Genomic DNA, 18,684 nt, shown 5'->3' with positions numbered 1-18,684 from the left:
CCTCAGGTAAGGACACTTGCTGCCTGTTGACGATGAAGTTAGGGGGAGGTCAGTTTTAAAGCAGTCGGTGATGTGACCAGCTCTGAACACAGCTTGTCCCACACGTAGCACAGCCATTGCTGGTTGGCAATTCCACAAGTAGGAACACAGCATTGGGAGGTGTGGTCTCCTGGCTGATGTCACATTTATCTTGATGTGTCGATGGGACTTTCTGGTAGCTGGTTTGGATTATTTGTAGTCAGACAGGTTAAAATGATACACACTGGCAAAAGCCAAGGATTGTCCTATATCCTTATGTCTTCAGACCCAAAGCACATGGCTTGCTGAAGGATCTGCTTCAGCCAACACAAACTATTGGTCTGAGCACAGGAGCAACCAGGTGAAGTCTGGCAACTAGTGATGAGTAGGAGTGCAAGTCAGCTGATTTGATGTTCCTTTGAGGTAAATACCCTGAACCTTGGTCCTGTCAATGTGCAACAGGAAAGTGTGGACACTGGATGCCAGCAGTGTTCTGTACAGGGACAGCACAAGCCACATAAGTTGTGATTGGATTAGGGAAGACATGATCCGTAGTTCAGTGAGGTGGGGTACTACAGGCTGGGTCTTAAAATGCTGCTTAGTCTGTGTGGGCGGGTTTGGAGTGGGAGCAAGAGCAGAAACAAAGCTGGTTATTTCCATGGTGAAAATATCTTAAGCAGGCAAAACCCTTCTAGCATTCTCCATAGAAAATAAGTAACTCCAGAGGGATAAACAGTCCCACCCATGTACCCCAGCAATTTCGTTTTCCCAGTCTCCCCCATACAGCCCTTCATTGCACTGGTTCTCTCCATGTCTCAAGCCTGTCCAGAAAGTGTCTCCCAGACATCCCCTTGCTCCTCCTGTTCTGCAAACACCTTTTCATCTCTTGTGAGCAACCTCTACCACCCTACCGCATAGGCAATGTTCTGCACTTCATCCCTCACTGTCACCTCCTCCTCTGTCTCTGCTACAAGATGCTAGTGGCATTTTCAGCCCTAGAAGCATACACACACTCTCTTGTAGCTCTGCCTGCTAACAGAAGCTGTTTCTCTGTCATGTCTGTTCTTGGAAAGGCAGAGCAAACTGTCCCTTGCAGGGTATTTATACAGGCTATTACAAAAAAGTGCCAGGAACGGTAAAGCGTTTAACCCTGGCTGTGAGTGATTTCAGTCTGCAGAGGCCAGTATGGGCTGGAGACACTGGCCAGTTCCACATGTGCAACCAAAGCTGAATTCAGATTCTCTAATTTTGTGTCTTTTGGTGACAGAAGGAAGTGAAAAACGATGGTGGGACTGAGATGTTCAAACTTCTATGTCAGGGGTCCTCAAACTTTTTAAACGGGGCCGGTGCGCAGATGAAGAGGCAGGTAGTCATATGTGGCTGCTTGTTTCCCCTCCCAGCCTCCGGCGGGGGGGGGGGGGGGGGGGGGGGGTGCTCTGTAAATACCGGGGGCCAGACTGAGGACCCTGGGGGGCCGTATCCGGCCCGCGGGCCGTAGTTTGAGGACCCCTGTTCTATGTGGTTTAACACCTCTTTCCCCTGGACAAGCCCAACAGCATCGCTCCAGATGCTGGACCCTCCTGTTTGAAGCCATGTGTCAGTGCACATTCACCCAAAAGATTTCCTGGTGGATGTGCAGGCACAGTGAGGGAGACCACCTTGCATTCCACAGCTTGGCCCCATGCAGTATGCAGAAGGGTCTGCTGTTACCATGTGTCTGACCCACATGTGGGAAGATATTGCTGCCCCCAACCATGGCACCAGCTCAGGGGGCTGAGCTAACTGCTCACCTCTGAGGATGCGTATGAAGCTGAGAGCAAGGAAAGGGCTCCCAGGGAGAGGCCTTAAGTTGGCTAATTCAGCTAGGCTGTCCCTGGACAGAGTGATGCTCAGCCTGCACAGAGCTGCCCATGCCACCCGCATCCCAGCAGTGTCATGGGTTGCCTAGCTGAGCCTCTTGGCTGCAGGGTGCTCTCATGTTGCCCTCTTGTGGTCCTAGAATATGTAGGACCATCTCAACTCCCCTTAACTTTCCAGCATAGTCAGAGGAGAAGGATTTCTTCTCTAGAACAGGACAGCCAACCCAGGAGGCCACAACACTCACCCTCAGAGGCTGCTGTGGGGTTGGCAGTGCAGCAGTAAAATTAGTCTCACTTGCATGCTTTTTCCCCTAGAAGAGGGTTCCTATGAGATACAACCTTCTGGAGGACTGTCTCTCTCTGGGGTGGGATTTGTTCAGCTCATTCTCCTCCCAGCTCTGAATATTTTTGTGTTGAACAGTTTGGTAATGCTCCACTTGCCCATGGCCGAGCTCTCCACATGAAAACATGGTTACAAAATGTTTCTGAGGCAGCACTCTCTTAAGCAGGGCTCTCAAAGACTTGCCATGAACTTGGCCCCCAATGTTGCAAGTGTAGGCAAAATAGGGAGCTAAACCCTTGGACGCAACATCTGCAGTGCAGTGGTTTCACATTCTTTTGAGGCTCCAGTCAAGGCAAAAGCAGTTGACGGGTTTGTGTCAGAAGACACAGCGAACAGTCCTCCCCATCCTCTCTGGGCCACTCATGATTTTGTAGACCTCTTCCTCCACACTGCGTCCTTCTTCCAAGCTGAAGAGTCCCAGCCTACACAGTTGTTCACTGTACAGTCTGTTCCCATGCCCCTGAGCATCCTTACTGCCTGCCTCCAAACCTTATTCCATTCTCTTTTAACCTTTCTGAGATGAGGAGACCAGAACTGTATGCAGATGCTGGAGAACCATGTAAACAAAGCGAAGCCAGTCCCAGAAGAATGAACCAAAACTCTTACAATCAAAGCTGTGGGATGAGCAGAAACCCCAGTGGGGAGGGTGGATGTGACGCCATCAACAGCATCGCACCATGACAGCAGTGTGGGTCGCCGCCTCAGGAGAGCAGACGGGGAGTCAGCTCCCAGCCTGTGCACATACCGACACGACTGACAGCAGTGCGTGCAACGTGCTCTGCACACCCCGCGCCTAGCTGGTAGCAAGCCAAGCTGGGATCTGGGTGGTTGCTATGGAGAAGTGTAGCTAAATGCACAAACAAGTGCCAAACAGCGATAACTGTTCTGGGGACTGAGAGACTAGGGGCTTTACAGCGTGTTGCTGAGGGATGGTATCCCTTGGGGCATAGAGGCTTTTTTTGGCCTACCAGGAAAACCAGTGCAGGACCTACTGTCCTCGGTGTGCCCAACCCATGTGATGCACAAACTGGCCTTCCCTGTCACAGTTTTCTGCTGGGGAGCTATTTGGTTTTCTTCATCTTGGTGCTCTGGCATGATCTCACGGTGTATCTAAGCAGCCAAGCCAGCTCCTAGCAGTAAAACTGAGACTGCACCAGATGGACAGCGTAGACCTACTCGTCGGCTGCTGCCGAAGCTGAAGCCCACAAGGCAGCAAGAGACTCCCAGGAGAAAGCAACAGCAGGGAAGGGAGGCCCCGGCACTGCTCGTGTCTGCAAGGCAGCAGCGCTTTGAAAAAGTCAGAGAGGGTTTGCGCAGGCAACTGCCTGCCTTGCTCCGCACCGGGCCCCGGGTGCTCTGCCAGCACCCTAGCACGGGTGCCTGGTGCACAGGTGCTATTCCCGGCCTGGTGGCCACGGGGGTGTCTGCACCCCATGTCCCCGCACCTGGCACCCTACCCTGGGCATTGTCCCATGTCGGGGTGTCCCTGTGGGCCGCCAGGGGGGGCGAGTGGCGCTGGAAAGGGGGATGCCCCTCTTCCCCAGTGACAGGACAAGGGGCAATGGGCACAAACTACAACACAAGAAGGAACTTCCATGTGAATATCAGGGAACACTTCTTTACTCTGAGGGTGACCGAGCCCTGGGACAGGCTGCCCAGAGAGGCTGTGGCATCTCCTTCTGTGGAGACATTGGCAACCCAGCCTGGACGTGACGGTGTGCAGCCTGCTGTGGGTGAACCTGCTTTAGCAGAGGGTTGGACTGGATGACCTCCAGAGGTCCCTTCCAAACCCAACCGTTCTATGTGATTCTATGTCCCCATGACACCCGGGGTCCCGGGATCCCCAGGTTGCGGGCCAGGCCCCGCGCAGCAGCACCAAGCCCGTCCCGCCAGCCCTGCCCGCAGCCTCCCAGCCGCGGGCCGGGCCCTGCGGAGGGAGCCAGGCGGCGGGCCCGGGCGGGGCCCTGCGAGGCCGGGCGGGCACTGGGGGGCCGGGCCGGCCGGGGCCCGGGCGGGGCTAGAGGGCGGCGGGGGGCGGAGGCGGGAGCGGGACCCGCAGGGTCGGAGCGGCCGCGGCGCCCGGACGGGCCGGGAGAAGGTAGGGACCCGCTGGAGCGGTCGGGGGGAGCCGGGCGCTCCCTGCCCGCCGCCGCCCGTCCTACGCGCGCCCCCGCCGCCCGCCCGCCCGCCTCCCCCCGCCCCGCGCGCCCCCGCGGCCGCCCGGCCTGCGCCTCCGCCGGGCTCCCGGCGCGGCCCGCCCCCCCGCCTCTGCCGCGGCCCCCGCCTCCGCCCGCCGCCTCCCGCCCCGCCTGGCGCCTCCAGCCGTCGCACGCCGTACCGGCACGCTCCCCCCGCGCCGTCCCGCCGAGGCCGAGGCCCTGCCGGTCCCGGGGGCTGCCCTGGGCCGCCTGGCCGGCCCGGGGGTGGCGGGTTCCCCTGGCCGGAGCGCTGCTCCCCCGGGTGGGCGCCGCTGCCGCAGGTGGGTGCTCGCCCCCGGTGCCGGCAGCCGGGCTGAGGCCCCGCAGCCCAGGGCGCCCAGCTGGGTGCTCGCCGTGCCCGCCGGCTCCGTCCCACGGCGCCCGCGCTGCCCTGGGGGTACTTGGGGCACTTCGGCAGCGTGGAGCAGCGGTGGGCTACAGCGGGGGCTGCCCACCTGTGTGTGTCCTGCCTGGCATCCGCAGGGATTTTGGCCTCTGGCTATGTCCGTGCGGGCACCGGTTCCGGGGGATGACCCACCACCGGGCAGGCGTGCAGCGGGTGGTAGCTGGCGCTGCCTGGGCTGCTTGTTGCCCGGGGAGCACCTGGCCTTGTGGAAGCAGTGGGGGTGTGCGGGACTTTGAGTGGTCTGGCACCATGAGCCAGGGGTGGTAGCGCTGGTGAAGGGTGGCAGAGGTGGTTGCACACAGAGCAGAAGCCGCAGGCTGCAGCGCTGCGCCTTCCCCAGGTGGTCCTTGAAGAGCATCTGCTCTGCTTGGTCAGCCTGAGAAGAGAAACTCACAAGAGTTCCCCGTTGGTTCTCACCGGCAAATGCAAATCCCCCTGCATTGCCACCAGCATGACACCCTCGCCTTGTACTTTGTAACAGAGATGAATTAGAATCCAGTGGCCTCGCCAGGGGATAGAGGCTTTGCTAACGCTCAGCACCTCAGAGGCTGCTGCTGCTCCTGTACTGACCCTGAGCAGTGCCTCAGCTGATCCCCATCCTTGACACAATTTGGCCTCTGGGTTCAAATGTCTCTGCTGCAGTTCCTCACGATTGAAGTACTTCCCCCACCTCTGTCCTTTCACATCTTGTCCTCCTTGCCACAGTATCTCGGGAGGCTGTAGCTGTGTCATGAGCATTAAATCTGTTTTGAGGTTTGCCACGTTTCCATAAGTTTTAGTTTCTTCTGAAAAGGCTTTCTCTCCCTTTGCCTCTGCCATGCTCTCCTCCGCTTCCATTGTGGTTCTGTCTTTTCTTCTGCAAAAGGCATGAAAGAGTTTGTAGACGGAATTTGCAGTTGTGCAGATGCTTTGCCAAATACAGCCTCTGTACTGTGCTATAGGATGTCACCATCATCCCCCTCATCTTGACTCACTCCTCTGGCTGGAAGTCATGCTGGGCATTGTGTCTGCATGTGTCCTGCTTGTTTGTGAGGCCCTGCACAGTGCTGATAATGCCCACAGCTCCAAGCGGGCTTCTGCTGTCCTGTTCTTGAAATCTCTGCTCTGCCAAGGCCAAAGGTTTCAGTTCTCTCTCCAGATGTTCTGCTTAGGATTAGCAGTGATGTTAAAAACCAATACAAACATACAATGATTTTAGAGAAATGTTAACTTGGTAATGGGACAGGAGGAACTGAGCAGTAGGGGAGAGGAAAGGAGTGACACTTGCAGTCTGCAGAGCACTGGCTCTGCTAGCCATTGTGGAAGCATGGCTGTGTGACGTCTCGGGGTTCTATACGCAGTTGAGGTGTCCCTGCAGTGGATGACTGTTCAGACAGACTTCGTGATGGTGGTGATGTGAGCTTGGGTGGGACAGCCTGAATTGTGATTACCTTTGCACTTCACTACCTTAACTGATAATTTCCCCTTGACCTCCAGCAAAAGTATTTTTCTAATCATGTTCTAAGGATTGCTTAACCCCACTTCTGAGTGACACAGCTTTTATTTTTAGAACCGTTCGGTTGGGAAATAAAATCTATTGCTTTCTTCTCAGGAGCACCTAGGGGCTCTGAAAGGAAGAGGTACACGTGTTACCAGGTATCAGCAGAATCCCTGCCAGGGATTTAGGTTGTTTGGAGATAATGAGCAGCACAGAACAGGAGTGATGGCAGGCAAAGAGCAGAGCTTCAAAGTCAAACTCAAGTAATTTCCAGATTTCTGGACTCCCTGCCCAGCAACCAAAGCACCATAATGGGCTTCTGTCCAAAAGCTATCTTGAAAAATATGGTTCAGGGTGCAAAGTCAAGTGCTCCAGTGTTAAGGAATGTCCTTGTAGCCCCAGTTCAACCTGTTTTGGATATGTACTCAAGGTATAATGACTAATTTTGCATTTGTATACTACTTACCCCCAGTAGCCCTGCCATGGTACTGCACAGCAGAAGTGGTGCTGCTCTTGGGGTTTTGTCTGTTCCTGATTGTAAGTTGTGTCATTGTAGCCTGTCTGAAAAAATGGCAAGAGAGACAGCCATGTGCCTCAGGGTGGGAGAAAACAGGACTCTGTAACAGGGTCTGTAAAGGTGCCTGCAGCCACTCCACACAGAATTTGGGAAACTCCTGTCTCCTGAGCTGGTCTTCTGGCCTTTGCGTGCTTGGGTCCCCAGTGCCAGAGATTAAATATCCATCACAGTCTCCTTGCTCACATGTTTTGGCAAGGTGTTCTGCTTTGCATTAAAAATTGATGCTGTGCTCTACTTTCCAGATGACTTTCATTTGCTTGTTGTCTGGCCCAGCACAAGCTCTTCTTCCTTCCTCCCCACGCTACGCTTACCCCATGCAAATGCCACCAGCGTGTCCTCAGCCACGTCCTGCAGTGGATCAGGTGAAAACACTGTGACAGCCAGGGCCCAACTGGAGAGAAGTGGTTTGAACGATTTGTGTGGTATGTGGCAGACCTCCTGTGGCAAATACCCCAAACCATTGCACATGTGTGGTGGGAAGCCACAGCTTGCTTAAGCAGCCCTTGTCCTTGGTTGTCCTGGATCTGGAGGGCTTGATGATCCAACCTAGAGCTGTTAATTTCAATGATTTTTGTATAGCAGATCACAGATGAAGCAAAAGAAACTATTTATTTTTAAAGTGAGGAGATTCTTCTTCCTCCTGTGAGCCATATGGGGTTAGGATGTGGAGTGTAGAAGAGATCTCATGTTTCCCACTGTGTGAAGCTCAGCGGAGGGACTCTGGGATCTGCTGAGGCAAAGAGTTCGTAACAAGAGGCTGCAGCGGTCAGTATTTCCCTGGTGAGAGAAGGCTCCTTTCCTCTACACCATTAGTTGGGGTTTTGCCCTGCTTGCTGTGTTGGCCGTTCTGTCAGGATTTATAGGGTCAGCTCTGCAGTTTGCTGGAGCCCCAGTCCTGCACTGGCACTATCTCCAGCCAGGGCCCAGGCAGCCTGGCTCAACAGGCTTATTCCACCCAGGAATGTGCAGGCGAGCAAGGACCTCCGGGAGTTACAGAGTGACATGTTCTGCTCCGAGCAGGGGGAGTGACTGTGGGTGATGGCAGCTCTGAAGGCTGGTGTGAACAGTTGGGGCATGCTGATGTGCAGGCAATGTCCTACTCTTGAAGTGTGGATGAGGACTGTGCGGGCTGGGCAGATGCAGTGGGATAAGGAGGAGGGAAAGAGGGCTGTCCAGATTTGGAGACCACAGGGAGCAACAGCAGGAAAGGGTAGGAATGCCTTGGCATGGAGTTGGTAAGCTTCTGTGCTTGTCACAATGATGTGGGAAGGCAAGTGTCACTCCTGGTTTCCTCCCACTGCATGTTAGGTACTGATCCTGCAGCCTAGAGCACAGCAAGAGCTGCAGCAGATCTGTTGTTGAAACCGGACCCAGCAGCTGGAGGGTGCGCTGAACGGGGCCAAAGGGGTCTCCAGCTCTGGGGATGGATTGCATTTTCAGTGAACAGGCATTGAGCTATAATGAGTGGAAGGAGTCATGAAAAGACCTTGGTGAAACTGATGGAGTTTTTAAATTTTAAAAAAAAAGTTCACTGGCAGTATTTGTTTAATATTTTTAATATTAATTTCTTTAATAATTCTGCAACAAATGACTTAGGAACATTTCTGGAAATCTGACTCCTTCCTGGTCTGCTGCTCAGACAGGCTCGAAAGTTTTTATAGAGATTGAGGCGTGTGCTGCACAAGAATTCACTTGTCCCTCTTGTGCAAACCAATTGTGCCTGTGGAAGCCCATACTGCAGTTTTGGTCAGTCTGGTGAAATGTTAGTTTTTCAGTTACAGTGCTATTATGCTGACCATACATAGCTAACAGCACTGCTTCTTGAGTGAGAAGCTGAAAAAAGTATTATTTAGAGGGAAACAACTGGTGGTAGTGCCTGTGAAGTCTGGTTTTCTTGCTGCTAAATTTGTGGTATCTATCCATTAGTACTGTTTATCTCATGATCTGATCAGCACTTTCATTATGTCTGCAGATTAGCTGTCTGCAAACATTTTGTGTCTCTCCTTTTACGGGGTCTGTTAATAACTTTTTGTAATCAGCCTAAAATGGTCTCTTCATGTTGCTGCCTTATCTCTTTAAATGCTTGAAATCCTTGGTTCAGCATCTCTCAGCAAAAATAGGGAAGACAGAACTCCCATTTTTAAGGTACAGAAACTCACCAGACTCATTTGCTCACCCTTACCATCAAAAGGATGCAAAAAGGGCATTTATGTCACTATTTTCAGTAGTCTGCTTCCATCTAAGTGATGGCGCTTCGAGCAAGTGCCTGATAATTATTTGGTGCTGGTGAGTCCATTGTCTGAGACTTCTTACCCTGCCCAATTTCTGCTGCAAAAAGAGAGGAGGGATACAAGATGATGTCAAGAGTCAGTATGTAAATGCCTTCTCTTGGCTGCTGTGGCTTGACCCAGTCTGTGCTGAAGGTCTCAAAACAATATCGTAACAGTTAATAGCCGTCGTTTGGTTCTGGACCCTCCTTTCATCAGGCCAGACAGGCTCCAGAGCTAGCAGCAAAATGGGATAGGCAGTCTTTCATGGAGGTAACGTTAATGTGTGCTGAGCATGCAGGCAGGCAGGCTGGGAGGAGTGATTAATGCCCTGGGAATCCACTCTCTGCCTTGCTGCACAATGCTGTTGTGTCAGGGCTGGAGTTTGGCACCAGGCAGGCTGCAGTTGCGCGCCAGGAACATGTGTTACCTAGTTTGTGCAGGACCAGGCAGCGAGACAGTGTGTTCTCAGCGGGGCTCACTCGCTGCTGCGCTGCAGCTTCATACTTGCACAGTGAGGCTCTCTTTGGATGTGGGTCTGCTGCTAGGCGGGGGCAGGAATCCTGTAATTCGCAGTCCTGACCTCTGCCAGCAGCCTGAAGTCCCAGTGTTTGCTCAGTTGTGGAGTCCTCCCTCCCCCCCTCCCCCTAGCAGGCAGGGATCACCCATCCTTGAGGTGAGAGGGGATGGTACTTGGCCGGCTGTCAGAAGCCGTGACTCACTGGGGATCACAGGCGGAGCCCAGCTCTCCCTGCAGTCTTCCTTTCCTGCTGGAGCCTCTTCGCGAGCTGTTCCTGAATGTTTGTTTTCACCAGATCTAGGGTGGATCGGGGAGAAGGTTGCGTCTACCATTAAGCCAGAAGAGTTGGTCTCAGTAAGTTTCTAGTCTGGAAGATGCTGGGAGGCTTCCTTCTCGAGGTGAAGGCTTTGAGAAAACATTGGCAGGCAGCTCTTCAAGGAGTAAGACAAGCTGAAGGTCCTGAAAAACATATTATTTTGTGTCCAGTTCATGTTATGGAGCAAGACTGATTCACTGCTTTCAAAATAGGGGCATAGTGTCTAGACTCAGATGGAGTCAGGGAGTGATCCTGCTCTTCTTCATACTGCTGAGGGAGCACAATCTTGTTGGGATTCTTTTTTTGGCAGTTTCAGAAGTTACATCACGCTTTCTTACCTCATGGAGTGCCTGTCAGGGAATGCTTTTCACATGAATATGTTAGTGCCCATATTTTAATGGCAGAACAGCTGCAATCCTGCCTGCCCCATCTTGGATCCTCTGTTTTGTTGGAAAACCTTGCACATTTTAATGGTCCCCAGAGCTGCAGGTGAGTTAAGGAAGTGATACTGCTGTTTTCAGGGGCAGGAACTGAGCCCTGGGCAGTGGGAAGGCTGTATCCTCAGCCCCAGTATCTGCAGCAAAGCCAGGGTTTGGGTCTGCAGCACATGGGCTGTAATCCTTGCAATCCTTAGTCCACTCTTACATCTTTGGTCAGAAGAAATGCAAGAAATCTCGCTGTACCATCATGTGCGCCTGGAGAAACTACTCCATGGCAGCAATTACATCTGCAGTACTTTTTTCCTCCTTTGCCCAGTGCAGTTGTGAAGTTTTCATATTCAGAGTATAGCAAGGATTCCTAGGACCCTGAGCTCAGCTGGCAGCCGATCTGCAGGGTGCAGCGCAGCCCCAGGTGCCTGCAAGGGGCTGCTACTGCTATGCCTGTTGCTGCTGCTGTCAGAGCATGTAGCAGCCTGTCGCAGCCACCCCACCTTGAACAGGGCAATGATCCTTTCTTCAGTGTTTGTCTTTAGTGTTTCCAAGCTAATTGATGGCTCTTCCATCTTTTTCCCTGCTCCACATAGTCATGTTTTTAATACTGTTACTCCTTCTGCCTCAGTAGGTTCCTGCTACCCTGAACTGCAGCTCTTTGTGCTCCTGATTCACTCCAGTCCATTCATCTCTTTTTGGTGGCGAAGTGCTGTCGGCTGCTGGATATTGGGCTCTTTGTTTGTACAGCCAGCACAACGCTGGCTACAAAGGGACAGCCTGTGCCCCAAGGAGCCCACACGCTACGGGAAAGGCAGTGGAAAGCAATCGGAGTGGCGGGCAGGACGGCAGAGGTGAGGGTGGCCAGGGGCCGCGGTGCAGCGTGCTGGCTGCAGCAGGGACACACTGGGGGTGGGGAGGGACGTGCTGAGGAAGCTGTTCCTGCCGAGCACAAACCCGCTTTGTTCCCAGGAGGTGAGTTGGACTGGATAAACAGAGTGGTCCTGTCAGCAGAAAGCCTTTCCCTGGCTGGCTCCCCCACTGGCACTCTCACTGGAAGTTGGCTGCACCTCATCATCGGGAATGTTTTTCTCCTCCCTGTGTTAGCTTCCCTTCTTCCTGACTCTCCCGGGCTCAGGTGGGCCATGCGCGGCTTATGGACAAATGGGGTCCCCGGGGGCCCTGTGTGTTTGCTGTGGGTGGTGCTGTGTGTTGTCACTGTGCTTTTTCTGCTGTTAGCTAGGCAGGAAGGTTTGACGAGCCATGCTGAGTAAGGGAAGGGTGTCACTGGCTGGGTGGCACTTGGAGGGTGACCGTCCACCGTGCGCGGAGGCATTTTGGGAGGGAAGGACATTGGGTCCCATTGCAGGGAAGTTGTGCCTGACCGGATGGAGCAGAGACTCTGCTTGTAATGCTGGAGGAAAGCAGGCTGTGTAGGGGGGGGGGCTGGTGGGGGCATGCTGACGTCCCAGTGTTTCACAGGGCTGGGCTCTGAAAGCACGTTGGAGAAGTGTCAGCAGTGTCGTGCTTTGCCTGTAATTGCAGTGGGACAGGAAGATGAAGGGAAGCACTCACTGATCTGAGGTGCAGATGTAGAGGAATAATCTTAGTGTTTCTGGTTGCCTTGGACAGATGCACCTTTCCGTTCCCCTCCCGAGGGGTCTGGGACGAGGGGAAGGAGCAGCTGAAGCTGCAGGACTGTTGCTGCCTTGGTGTGTAAGGCTGCTTGGTACAAAGCAAAGATGATACAGTAAAGTGTCCTGGCTTGCCAGCTGCTTCCAGAGGAAGGGGGAGTTCAGGACATAGCCCTTGATGAGGATGTCTTTGCCTGCCTTCAGGTCCCCTGCCGGAAGGCATTTCAGCCTTGGCTTCCAGAGGCTTGGACAGGGTCTGCACCCTCATCTCAGCCTGGCTTCTACCAAAAGCTGTGGTGAGGCCTCCCAGGGCATGGCTGAGCGTGGTACCTAGAAGGCAGAAGGGGCATTTTCAGCCAGGTCTGAGGATGCCCAGGCTGGGTGGACCCAAGCAGAGACAGGAAGAGGATGGTGGAGTGAGCTTGCCTGAATGGACTTTGTGCCTCTTCTCTTGCTGGGCAGAAGTATGACGCTGCTCCAGCACATGGTTCCTGTGGCCCCAACTGATGGCATGGGGAGGGGGATGCCTGTGCCCATCCTGCCAGAGCATACATGGTGGGATCATGTGAGTGAGTGGTGCTCTCTGCCCACCTGGCCCTGGCAGGCTCAGGGCCCTGCCCTGCATGTCAGGGAAATGCTGAGCTTCCTCCCCTCCTCTTGCTTCCTTCCTGATGGGAATTCACTTCCAATTTTCTTGCTGTTTCTCCCCCCGCTGCAGCAAAACCACGTGTCCGCACAGAGATAGCCAGTGGGGCTACACAAGGCATGTTAGACCATGGGGGCTGCATTGCTGGAGACCCTTGGTTCCTGCAGCATGCTTCACATGGCAAGGGGTTTCAGGGAGCTCAGGACAGAACCCCCTCACACTGTTCCTGCCTTTTGTGCTCAGGAAGGGTTTTACTTTCTGAGCATATATGTGATAATTTCAGGTGTTTCTGGCTGCTAACAAACTTCTCTCTGTGTCTCAGCCTGAGGTACTGATCCGCCTTCAGACTCCACACAATGGAGGCTGGCTCCGTGGTACGAGCAGTCTTTGATTTCTGTCCCAGCGTCTCTGAAGAGCTGCCCCTCTTTGTGGGAGATGTCATTGAGGTGCTGGCCGTGGTGGATGAGTTCTGGCTCCTCGGCAAGAAGGAAGGTGTCACAGGTAAGAGCTGAAAATGCCTGTACCTGGATCCATAATGTGCCAGCTAAACATCCACTTCATGAGCACACCTCCCCTTGGCCAGCACTGTGCAGGACCAGATCTGATTTACTAAATCTTTCAAAGGACTTTGCTTGGGACTGAGGGCATGGGTTGCTGCTACTGGTCTCCTGCCAGGTTTGTGTCAGCTATTCATACTGCTCATTTGTTGTTTTTTGAGAGAGATTAGTGGAGGGTCAGTTCTCAAGGAGGTGAGAGCTTCACAGTACTAGTTGCTCTGTCCTCTGTGGGGAGACAGCCCATTTCCTGACTAGTTTATGTGCTGATCTGCTGTGGCAGTGGAAGGGGAGAGAGGAAACAGATGCACTGAGAGCGGAAATGCATCCACATCCAAGTGACCTTGTCAGGTCAAGTCAGTGGGAGATGCAGCAACAGAGTCCATGTGTCCCTCCAAGCACTCTGACTTAGCTCCACTTCCTCCTTTCCACGTTAAAGCACTTTCCTGCACAAGCTGCCATCAATATCTGGGCACCTGAAATAGTGTGCAAGTCTCTTAAATTTTTGGAGGGGTGTGAGAAACTTCTGAAGCAGCAAACTGCTCTTAGTGAAACACTTCAAGTCTTGTGGTCTCTGTTTAAGCAGCTCTTTCTCATCTTAATACTCATGTTGAGAGGATATGTGAGCTCTCAGGGAGATGAAAACCAGGCCACTTCAAAGCATAAGCCTGTGTTCAGCATGAGGGTGGGACTGGAGTTTCATGCCTGGCCATGGAGATGGGGCTGCTATTGCAGCAGCAGTTTGGCTGCTGCTAACAGCCATGAGCTGTCGTCTCCTGGCTAAAACAGAGATGGACAGGAGCAAAAGTGAAGAGAGGGACTTCTCTCCTGTGCTCCATGTAGCTGATAAATGGCACTGAATGAATGGGCACCTGATCCTGCTGCTGCTGCTGAAGTCACTGGGCACAAATTACTTCTGTAGAAATCACCAGTATCTTCTTCACCACAGTTTTGTCTCCCAGCATAACTGATGTGCTTGTTGTCAAGAAGATGAAGCTATTAAGGAACAATAAACAGATGTGTGTCATAGCTCAAAGATCAAGAAACATGCTAAAGTCAAACCAAATGGTTTTTAATGACCTGTAACTCAAAACCCACTTGCATTCCTGCTTTCCTGTGGAACAGCTGTTGTAGTTTTCTGCCCAGTTTTCTAAGCTGAAGTTGTAGGGAATTGAAAAAGCACTTTTGAATAGAAACTGTGGAGGTGCTGCAGTCTACCAATAATAATACTTAGAACTCTGTGGGGGATAACTAATGTAGCTCTGTGACTTTCTTTGTAACAGCATTAGGTTGTTTCCATGTACACAGCAGGAAACTAAAGACATGGAAAAAGAAGTAGAGTTGGTTAAAACTGTGAAGGAAGCCGCTGAGGTTAGCAGCCTGTGGGATGCTCATTGCACCTCAGGTTAATGACAGCAGATGCCAAACTGCCTAAACCCAGTGCAAAGTTATGGGTGTCTAGGATATGGTGTCTCCAGGTTTTACTGAACAGCGTGGATGCCATATGAGGTCATCAAGAGTGAATGCCAGAAGTCCTACTAGCCCATACTCTATCGTACTCTATTGCCACAAATTACAAAAGATGGGAATCACATTTTTAGTGACCTTTGCAGTGGGCTCTGCCACGTCACGTACAGACTGAAATTAGTAGCTGAGTGCTATCTTATGATGGCCGACAAGTGTGCACTGCCCCGTCTTGCTGTGGCCTTCTCGCAATGCTGGGCATCCAGCAATGGGTGCCATGGTGAAGTAGGTGCACAGAGGTGATAAAGTGGGGAAGGCCTCTGGAGACTCAGCAACACTGAAGCTGTGACAGAGCCTGTCACTCACAGATGTGGTCATCCCGAGTGTTGTGACCTGATTTCTGTGCTGAGGCCACATAGGGCCCAAGCTTTACAGAGTGAGGAGCACCAGATGGATGTGCCCAGTCAGAAGACTCATGATCCAGCATTATTGGGTCTCTCAGTCCTCATCATGGCTCTGAGTTGGGAAGCAAGCAATGAAAGCAGAGAAAACCTAGTATGTCTGTTCCCACTAACTCCATGCTGGTGGCACAGTCCCAGCAATGAACACAGCCTGTTGGTTGCCTGGACTGAGCCAAGGGCACAAAGCTTTTTGTTCTCTGTTAGCTCTCAAGTATTTAAAACCTCAGGAATTCCTGACTCTCAAACTTGTTCCTCTTCCACCATGCTATTGAGGCGCCCTGGGTAGCTGGGTATTTTCCTTTAGCAAGAGATGAATAGATCCCAAAATCTGTAAGAAGCGTGGAGGGAGTGGTGGTGGGCTACAGGAAAGACTCATCACTGACAACTGCTTCTCATTTTAGGACAGTTTCCTAGCAGCTTTGTGGAACCTGTGGATATTCCCCCTTTGAAGGAGGGGGAAAAACTGTTTGTTTGTACCAGTGACTTCACATCTCAAGAGCCAGGGAGCTTGTCATTGCAGAGAGGTAATTTCTGTTCCCTTCCTTTGCTTTGCATCTCACAGCCCTCAGCTGTCTTTCCAGAAGCATGAACCTAGTCACAGCATCTTGCCTAGAGTGATGGGAGAGAGAGGGGAATTTCCTAATACCTCATGACATGGGCCATGTCAAATCTACTGTGGACCTTCAGGCTTCTGCCACTCTGATACTGGTTTTTCATGATCTATCACTACTCTTGAAACTCCAAAAATCTGGATTGTCCGATCACGTAAACTTACAGCTGCATTTTAACTGCCCTCCAATCCCCAAATCTTAGACTTGCATTTGAGGTAGAAATCAAAGCTTTGGTGCACCTTCATGGCTCTGCAGCCAGAAGCATGTATCTTAGATATGTGTGTGCAACAGGCTGCTGATGCTTCATGCCCTACCCCCATTCTGTTCTCTTCTGCATCCCTAGCATGCACTACGCTCTGTGCAGAGTGCCAGACCTCACCCGTAGCCAGGAGGGACACAGGGAGGCAGTAATAAGAGGTGGGAAGCAATCGTGAGGGCAGTTTTGAACTAGTGTGTCTCATTCCTTGCAGGAGACCTGGTGATTCTGGGAGGGTCCTTGGCCTCCAGCTGGCTCCAGGGCCGAAGCAGCTGGGGTTCCAAGGGCTTTTTCCCCTCATCATGTGTACGGGAGCTGTGCCTTTCAGTTCAGAGCCGTCAGCTGTCCCAGAGCACTCTTCTGGAGGTACCTGCCTACTCACTGGGCCAAGCCCGGGCTCTGATGGACCTGTCTGCTCAGCTGGAGGAGGAACTGGACTTCAGGGAAGGGGATGTGATCAACATTGTTGGTGTTCCAGAGCCTGGCTGGTTCGAGGGCGAGCTCAGAGGGCGCAGGGGCATCTTCCCAGAAGGTTTTGTGGAACTGCTTACTCCTCTGCGAGCATCAGGAACCTCAGCAGATCCAGAGCCCACAGAGGCTTGTGACACCAATGGGACAGTGGAGATGCCCCGCAAAGAGGAGGAGGAGGAGCCAGGGAGCACTTATGGCGTTGCCCTCTATCAGTTCCAAGCCCTGGAGTCCAAGGAACTGGATTTTGATGTGGGTGACAGAATTCGGATCGTAGGCATTCTGGAGGATGGGTGGCTGGAGGGGGAGCTGAGAGGGAAACATGGCATCTTTCCACACAGATTTGTGCGGCTGGAAGCCTCTGAGGCTTGCATGGAAAAAGCAGGTGCTGGGGATCCCCAGGGTGGAGGCAGCTGTGGAGTGACCATCCATCAAGGCCCAGAAAGCACCTGCTCCAAAGCTCTTCCTTTGCTGGGGAAGGATGGCAGGGAGAAGGAGGATGGCTCAGCTGCATACCCTGAGCCTGACAACATACTGTCTCACAAGGCGGGGAGGTCGGAGGATCCCCTTGGCATTGACTTGAGACAGCATCAGGCCTTGCCCAGCACAGGACACCAAGGGCCATGTCCCAAAGGCACAGCGGACTCCCTCCCCTTTGACAGCATGAAGGCAGTCAATGGCCTTCTCCCCTCTGTTCAGCTGCCTCCCCAACAGGGCAACAGGCCTGGCCAGGTGGGTGGGTTGGAGCATGAGGAGACTGTTTCAGCCCCCTCAGGAAACTCAGAAACTCACGCCCTGCCTGAGCATGATGGAGGTAGTCCCACTGTGACCCCGCAGGCTCCTCGCTCCCCGCAAGATTCCTGTGGGAGCCAGGTGATTTCTTCTAACAGCTGGGTGGTGTCGGAGCCCAAGGAGAGCCAGAGCAGTGCCCGGGATCTGGACAATTGGGTGGACGGTCAACAGGAGAAGTCCAAACCTGGTTCCTCCAGCTTGGGAGGTGCTCAGGTGGGCCTGGACACATGGGCTGGGAGCTGGGGGGAATGCTGCCTGCTCACAGTGCAGGGGGACAGCTGCACGGACCTCGACTCCAAACTGACAGAGCAGCTGGCGCAGTTTGAGAAGAGTCTGTCGAGTACTGGTGCTGAGCAGGACAAAGTCTCCCGCCATTTCTCTATCCTGGACTACAGCTCTGAGAAGGACATTGTCCGTGGGTCTCCTGAGTCTGCACCCCACGCCAGGCAGCCGGAGAGGAGGAAGGCCCTGAGGCCACCTCCTCCTCGGCCCAGCAGCCTCGCAACAACTCCTGTGCACGTGCTGGATGGCCAGGTGCCCAAAGGCAGGTCTCTGTCCTTCTCAGTCAAGCCCTCCCGGCCTGCACCCCGGCCTCCGTCAAGCAACCAGCGGAAAAACATGGCCCCTGCGCAGCTTCAGCCCAGCACCCAGGAGCAGAGAGTGGAGGAGGGATGCGAGGACTTGACACAGGCAGGATCAGCTTCCCCCTGCTCCATTCTGCTGATGAGGATCGGAGAGGTGGAGCGAGACCTGGAGGCTTATGGCAAGACCCGCACTGAGCTAAGCCTGATGCTGGAGGAGCAGCAGGATGAGCTGGTGAGGGCAGAGACCCTGGAGAACCTTGAGTTCTGTGACTCCAACATCGAGAGCCTCAGCGTGGAGCTGCAGGAGCTGAGAGGTAAGTCTGCAGTGGCATGGGATGGGAGTGCTTCAGAGGGACGGCTGGCCTATGCTGCATACAGGCACTGTTGGAAATAGGCTTCTCTTCCTTTCTTTAATTTCTGATTTTGGTAATTTTGTAAGTATTGTTGCAATACAAATCATCATGATTTTGCCTCAAGAGAACCACAGTGCCATTCTCTGGACCTCTCTCAGCCCTGGCTTTCCCCACCCCTTTTGCTTCCATCTCTCCTATCTCCCCTTCTAGTCCCACCATACATCCAGAGCCCTCATCTGATCCATTCCCTAGTGTGTCCTTGCTCTCAAGCAAAAACACAGCTGGTGCTTCTTCAGCCCCCCTGCCTCATCCCCTCTTAGCTGTAGGGGAGTGAGCAGGAGCGTCAGAGTGGCTTTGCTGATGGTCCTGCAGTTGAGATTTGAGTTGATGTCTGTGGTGTGACTGCCCTCAGCCTGTCAGGGCACTGGGTGTCCTGTGGTTTCTGCTCTGGT

At 53.2% G+C, this 18,684-nt stretch overlaps 1 protein-coding gene across 4 annotated transcripts in view; it reads left to right on the top strand.

Moving 5' to 3' along the window:
• The first annotated feature begins 4,262 nt into the window (after positions 1-4,262).
• Positions 4,263-18,684, top strand: part of DNMBP (dynamin binding protein) — a 35,549-nt gene continuing 21,127 nt past the window's right edge. The window contains exons 1-5 of one of the 4 annotated variants that reach the window (XM_056352951.1): positions 9,882-11,263; positions 11,382-11,547; positions 13,012-13,190; positions 15,570-15,692; positions 16,250-18,193. In XM_056352951.1, coding sequence (XP_056208926.1) covers positions 13,046-13,190; positions 15,570-15,692; positions 16,250-18,193 — 2,212 coding nt within the window. In that variant the 5' untranslated portion in view covers positions 9,882-11,263; positions 11,382-11,547; positions 13,012-13,045. Of the gene's footprint in view, positions 4,319-9,881; positions 11,264-11,381; positions 11,548-13,011; positions 13,191-15,569; positions 15,693-16,249; positions 18,194-18,684 lie in introns of those variants that run through there. The other 3 variants (XM_056352949.1, XM_056352953.1, XM_056352950.1) reach the window with 3 other exon arrangements.

The sequence above is a fragment of the Falco biarmicus genome, chromosome 9 (genome assembly GCF_023638135.1).
Source record: "Falco biarmicus isolate bFalBia1 chromosome 9, bFalBia1.pri, whole genome shotgun sequence".
In the NCBI taxonomy this organism is placed as follows: Eukaryota; Metazoa; Chordata; class Aves; order Falconiformes; family Falconidae; genus Falco; species Falco biarmicus.
Note: the sequence above shows the minus strand (reverse complement) of the source record. Positions and strands in the feature narration are given on the sequence as shown.